This window comes from Panicum virgatum, chromosome 9N (genome assembly GCF_016808335.1).
Source record: "Panicum virgatum strain AP13 chromosome 9N, P.virgatum_v5, whole genome shotgun sequence".
Taxonomy (NCBI): Eukaryota; Viridiplantae; Streptophyta; class Magnoliopsida; order Poales; family Poaceae; genus Panicum; species Panicum virgatum.
In genome coordinates this window covers 67267981-67274294 of record NC_053153.1, presented here as the reverse complement: position 1 = coordinate 67274294, position 6314 = coordinate 67267981, and the positions used below count along the sequence as shown (strand labels likewise).

The 6314-nt window shown below is 49.7% G+C and overlaps 1 protein-coding gene across 1 annotated transcript; it reads right to left on the bottom strand.

The window, feature by feature from the left end:
- Nucleotides 1-1589: 1589 nt before the first annotated feature.
- LOC120689286 (putative zinc finger CCCH domain-containing protein 21) lies at nucleotides 1590-4280 on the bottom strand. Its single transcript, XM_039971591.1, has 3 exons — nucleotides 3712-4280; nucleotides 3123-3597; nucleotides 1590-2306 (listed from the first exon to the last, which is right to left on the bottom strand). Exons 1-3 carry the CDS (start codon nucleotides 4278-4280, stop codon nucleotides 2028-2030), a joined length of 1323 nt encoding a protein of 440 aa, XP_039827525.1. The 3' UTR covers nucleotides 1590-2027.
- Nucleotides 4281-6314: the final 2034 nt, after the last annotated feature.

The window sequence follows — 6314 nt, the reverse complement described above, 5'->3', positions numbered from 1 at the left end:
CGTCCGCTCCTCCCAGGCGGACCGTCCGCGATAACTAATTTCTGACCTTCGCACTAGGCGGCAGCAAGGGCGGTGACGATGGCGGAGGCCGTGCTCCGGCGCCAGCGACACGCCATGGAAGGGGAAAAAGGCTGTGAAGCATAAGAAACTCACCACGAATCCATTCCCGCGGTCGGTTCGAGTGGAGGGCGACCGGAGAGGCGGATCGGCGGTGGAACTGAGCTTCAACACCTCCAATGGCGTCTGGCGGTGGTGGGAAGGATTCCGGCCGTGAGGAGCCGGTCTGGAGGTTTGGGAAACTGGAGGAGGGGCTAGGGAAGGTACTCACGCAAGGAATCGAGTTAGGATGGCCGGAGAAGGGAGATCGAGGGGAGAGGACGATGTCGAGGCGAGCGGTCTAGCGTCGCTCGGTTCTGGACGAAATGAGGAGGAAGAGAGATCTGACCAGCGGGTCCCACATCCGTCCAGATAAATATCTGGCGATGCCTCGCGGACTGTCCGCCAGCCTCGAGCGGACTGTCCGCGAGTCAGGTGTTACACTGCTGCCCTGCCCTGCTCTCCGGTGGCTCAGCTCTACCATCGCCTTTGCTGGGCCTAGAAAGCGGGCATGCTCGCTCACGACACCATGCCCGTCGGGGCCCTGCCGGCCGGGCTTTTGCCGCCTGGGCACTGTGCAGGCTGTGCTATCCCCATTCAAATCCCCCTAGGAAAGCTGGGAGCGGAGCGGCACACCACGCCCCGTCCATGTGAGCAGAAAGGGGCCTTCTTTAGCATACGATGCTGATGCTCCGCGCTCGCTTTGGGCGTGTGTGCGTGCGCCCTGTCCTTTGTCCCTAGCTCTCTAGGTCGCGCATGGTATCCGAGGCGGCGGCGCTTTGGCTCGCGTCGGCTAGGGCTGACGAGAACGAGGCGCACGACGGCACGAGGTGATCTGCCGCTGCCGATGCTCCCCGTAGCCTGGATGGAGTCTTGGAGGTTCGAGATCGAGAATATTTTTCATCCTGGGCAATGGGGATGTGAGATTGAGAACTAATAATTTCCCATGTTTTGTTCGGTTTTTGTTTTCAACAAAGAGTTTTTGTTTCGGCAGTCCCTAAAATGACCTCCCCGCAATTCTACTACTGCACCCAAAAGAGCAAAAAAATATGAATAGTTCATGACTGCTTGCAACGCAGTATCTCCCTTTAGGGTCAAAGCTCCTCTCTGCATGACTGCATTGCGCTTCTTTTGAAACGAAATCTGCATGGCGCGTCAGTCCTCTAGCGCACATGTAACAGGGAACTAGTAGAAAGGCCGTGAGGTGACTCCCAATGGGCGGTGGATGGTACACAGTTTTTCTCGAAAACAATGCTTGTGCACGGCAATTCGAGTTCACGGAAAGGAAGGCTGCCATCAGACTGGGGGTCACGTTGCCAGTTGCAGATTCATTCAGTTGGAAACACACAGGAGGAGCAGAAGCATCCGGCACGGCATCCCCTATCCCCCTTTACAACAGGAAATGCTACAGAACAAATATCAACAGGAAAAAAATCCAAAAAATATTATTCAGGTTTAATCATATACTCAACATACAAATATTTTTCAAAAAAAACAACAACATACAAAGCCTTACGAATTACGATGGGCTATTCCAAGACACAATGCGTGCCACTTCTTTTGTCAGAGATCATACGACATACACGGCCCACTTTGGCCCATCTTCTTCCGTCAGCGAATCTCTGCCCGTTTGGCCCATCAACCCTAACTCATGACTGGCCCAACACTTGGGAATTTTTACAATATTATTGAGCTAACTTGATCATAACAACAAAATGCATGCAGCACCTATCAAAAACAATTTTGTTTGCATGCAGCATGATGCTACTTTATTTAAGCTATAACTGATCTGCTACTTTATTTAAGCTATAACTGATCTAGTATGAAACTACGAATGACAGGCGAAGCAGCTCCGGAACTTGACAAGCAGGAGGATAGAAGAGGCATTGCGCTTACGCGGCAGCAGCAGGTGGCGGACGATCGCCGGCAGCCTAGCAGGACTCGGCAGTGGACGGCAGGGAGTGGAGGAAGTGGCAGCGGTGGCCGTAGGGACAGCCGGAGCCGGCGGCGAATAACTGGCACGCGAGGGTCTTGTAGCGGGGGTGGCGGATCACAGGTCGCAGCTCCTCCATGCCGTGCGCGAGCCTGCACCGCCCGTCGTAGGGGCACGCGCCGCGCTCCCACTTGTTGCACAGCTCCGTCTTTAGGGTGCCCTGCCCGTACGCCTCCATCTCCACCTCCCCGTCATCCTTCTCCTTGCCACCTGTATCCTGCGATCGCCATTCCCAGTGACGAGGTCCGTCAAATATAGAATCCGTGTAACAAATTTTGAGTTCAGAATTGGTTTGCCGAAATAAGCCAAATCAACGCCATATCAGCTAACAGAGACTGCTAATCAGTTTGTAATCATCAAATGTAGAATCCGTGTAAACGAATATTGAGTTCAGAATTGGTTTGCCGAATTAAGCCAAATCAACGCTCTATCAGCTATAACAGAGACTGCTAATCAGTTTGTATAAGCAAAAAGAAAAAGGTTATGAAATGACGAATTAAGGCCATTTCAATTGAACCTGCTATTTCAGCTTTTTAGGGATAAATTCTGCTTATTCTGATTGACCAAAACCAAGCAAACCATAATATCATCACTATCTCAACATCCAGTTGCAGCATAGGCAGATGCAAAACATGAGTAAAAAATCTCGAGGTGCAATTCCAACTTGTTGAATTCAGCAATGCCTGTCCTCGAGCTTTCAAATTTTCAGTACACTATTCTGAATTAAATCCATTCAATTCAACATATCCTGACCATTTATGCAGCTGTAAATGCTAGATGATGCCAACAGAGAATTACCAGTGCTCGTGTGATTTTGGAATCTTAGTGTTGAGTTCTCCCCCCCCCCCCCCCCCCCCCCCCCCCCCCCCCCCCCATTTAGTTGCAGCATAAGCCAGACTGCTTCCCGATTATTACCAAATTTCAGGAACCATTGATTTGTTATGTGCAACTTCTAGCGAGAGGAACAACGAACAAGCAAGGTTCTGGGCGATGTGAAATTGCGGCTATCGAATAGTGGGATTTGGGGTCTCACCTCCTTCGCCGGGGACGCACGAACACGGAGGCGCTGTGGTTGGATCTCGCGCAGTGGCTGCTTCGGCGAGATGAAGCTCTTCGAGCGTATGGAGATGCTCTTCGGGGCGCATCCGGATGCTGCTTCAGCCTGCACGGGCTTCAGCGGCGGTGTCAGAGCCACCGCGGACGCCTGATTTCTCTGCTCCGCGACCACGAGCTCCTCGAGGAGGAGGGAGAGGTGCAGGTTCTCGGCGCCGAGGCGGATGCGCTCGCGGCGGAGGTCGGCGAGCTCGGCCGTGGCGTTGCGCAGGCGGAGGAAGCAGTCGTTGTAGCGCTCGGTGATCGCCCGCAGGAGCCTCTCCGCCTTCTGCACCTCGCTGTCCTGCTCCTTCGAGACCCTGAGCGAAGAGCTGTTTCCCCACCCGCGATTGTCGGAGACGCACGATGACGGCGAGTTGAGCAGTGTCTCCAGCGGCGACGCGTGCTTCGGCGTGCTGAACGCGGACCCGGAGCCATTGCCGCCACCACGGCTGTCGGGGACGCACGATGAGGGAGAGTCGAACAGCATCCCCAGCGGCGGCGCCTGCTTCGGCGTGCTGATCCCGGACCCGGAGCCGTTGCCGCCGCCACGGCTATCGGAGACGCACGATGACGGCGAGTTGAGCAGCGTCTCCAGCGGCGACGCGTGCTTCGGCGTGCTGAACGCGGACCCGGAGTCGTTGCCGCCACCACGGCTGTCGGGGACGCACGATGAGGGAGAGTCGAACAGCATCCCCAGCGGCGGCGCCTGCTTCGGCGTGCTGATCCCGGACCCGGAGCCGTTGCCGCCGCCACGGCTATCGGAGACGCACGATGAGGGCGAGTAGAACAGCGTCTCCAGCGGCCACCCCCATGTCGACGAGCTGAACCCGGAGCCATTGCCACCTCGGCTGTCGTTGGAGACGCCCGACGAGGGGGTGTTGAACAGCTTCTCCAGTGGCGATCCCCAGGTCGGCGAGCTGAAGCCCGAGACCCCGTCCTCGCAGGCGCGGCCCTCGGAAACGCACGATGAGGGCGAGTCGAGCAGCGTCCCCAGCGGAGAGGACCATGTCGGCGAGCCGAAGCCGCGATCATCGCCGCGCTCGGAGGAGACACGCGACGGCCTCGCGGGCGAGAGGAACCCCAGCTCCCCCTCCATCGCCTCCACTCGAGCTCGAGCGCCCAAGCTGCGAAACAAGAGCAGCAGAGTTATGAGGCTAGGGTTCGAATCGTGAGGAAGACGATGAGGAATTAAGGATTGAGGAGGAGGAGGTCGCGGTGGTACCTTGGTGACACCGTTGGGTTGGGACTTGGGGGGAAGTTGGAGGGAAGAGAGGTGGTTGGCGTTTGACTGGCCCCGGGCGCGATTGTACATCGCTTCAGGTGATGCTTGCGGCAGCCATCGCCTGAAGCGGATTATTTTCCCGCTTCTGGACGGAGCGTGGAGATTAATTGGACTGCAGCGTGTTAGCCGATTCCTCCGAATAGACTATTTGCGGGCACGTTGAGAATCTTTGCATGGATACGAGTAGACAAGCAATGCTCACAGCTCACGTCATCCACGCATGCATGCAATTGGAACTAAAAAAACCATGGCCCTGTTTAGTTCCGGCACAAAAATTTTTTGTGTTTGAATCTTACTAATTTGAAGTACTAAATGAAGTCTATTTATAAATTTTTTTACATAGATGTGTTGTAAATCGCGAGACGAATCTAATGATACTAATTAATCCATGATTAATTAATAATTAGCGAATGGTTACTGTAACATCACTGTTGCAAATCATGAATTAAGTAGACTCATTAGATTCGTCTCGTGATTTACAGCCTATCTATGCAAAAAGTTTTGTAAATACACTTCATTTAGTACTCCATGCATGTGTCAAAACATTCGATGTGACGGTTTTTTTGCGTTTACGGGGTTTATAGGATGGGAACTAAACATGGCCTATAACTCTTAAACCAAACATCCAGATTAAATTTCAATTGCACCATTATCTTTTTTACGAAAAAGATCTTCAAAATAAGACAACACTCACCTAGATTTGCATGATATTTTTAAAAAATACTTTTTGATGATAAATAATTAGTTTAGGCTAATGGGAACAAATATTTTAACAACACGAACAAATAAATATTATTATGAATAAAAAATTAAAGATAACAAACAAATAATAATATACAACGAACAAAACATTAAACATCACGAACATTTAATTGATATGCTAAATAGTGGAAATAAATAACACGAATAAATAGGTCAACATCACTGAACAATTTTGTCTACAAAGAGAACAAATAATTTAACATTACGAACAAATTATTAACACGCATACAAATAATTCTACAGAAAGAAAAATTAACTATGTTGCAAAAACTATTATTATATACATATGTACATATGCAAAACAGATAGTATATCAAATAAATATATACACGGAGCATGAATCACTATTCAATGCAAACAAAATGTTCCAATATAGAAACTCACCTAATTAAATACGAGAAAGATGAATGTTGTTGAAAAAAAGATAAATTAAAGATATCTACCTAAGATTCAAGAGAGAAAACAAAAATGTAAAGAAAGATCTAGAATTCAGAAGTAAATAAAGAAGAATAGAGAGAAATTAGTAAGAAAAAAACTACGCTAAATCACTCTCTAATGAAGGAAAAAAGAAAGGAAAATTAAAGTCCGGAAGAAAATACATAGAAAAATAGTGAAGAAAAAGAATAGAGAAAAAATAGGAAGAAAAATAAGTTGCGCTAAAACACTTTCCATCGGGCGCTACAAGTAAGGAAAAAGACAACGAAAATTCACTTGTCACAAGCTACACGCAAGAAAAAGAAGAGACAGAAAAGAAAAGAAAAACTAAAAAATATCTCTTTTCCCAGCTAGCATCGCACTAAGCCTCGTGCGCATATGTACAGCGCAATAATTTTCTCGGTGGCTGGTGTGGGCCGTAATAATGATTTCGTAAATTGGGCCGTATAAATCGGCATGTATTACTGCAGCCCACCCATGTATAACTGCTTCAGGCGATGGATCTCGGTTATGTAGCGCGAGCGATGTATAGATTTGGCGACTGGCCCCGGCTTATATAGAGTAAGAGTCCGTTGCCCTCCCAAAAACGAGGGCAGAATCGACCCTTTTTATTTTCTTTCTTCTCCCTGCTACTGATACAATGAGCCTTTG

Coding starts and splice junctions, on each gene's coding strand:
- LOC120689286 (XM_039971591.1), bottom strand. CDS start 4,280: ATGGAGGGGGAGCTGGGGTTCCTCTCGCCCGCGAGGCCGTCGCGTGTC. Junction 3,598..3,711: donor GGCGGCGGCAACGGCTCCGG/GTCCGGGATCAG, acceptor GTCCGCGTTCAG/CACGCCGAAGCACGCGTCGC. Junction 2,307..3,122: donor GTGCGTCCCCGGCGAAGGAG/GTGAGACCCCAA, acceptor TGGCGATCGCAG/GATACAGGTGGCAAGGAGAA.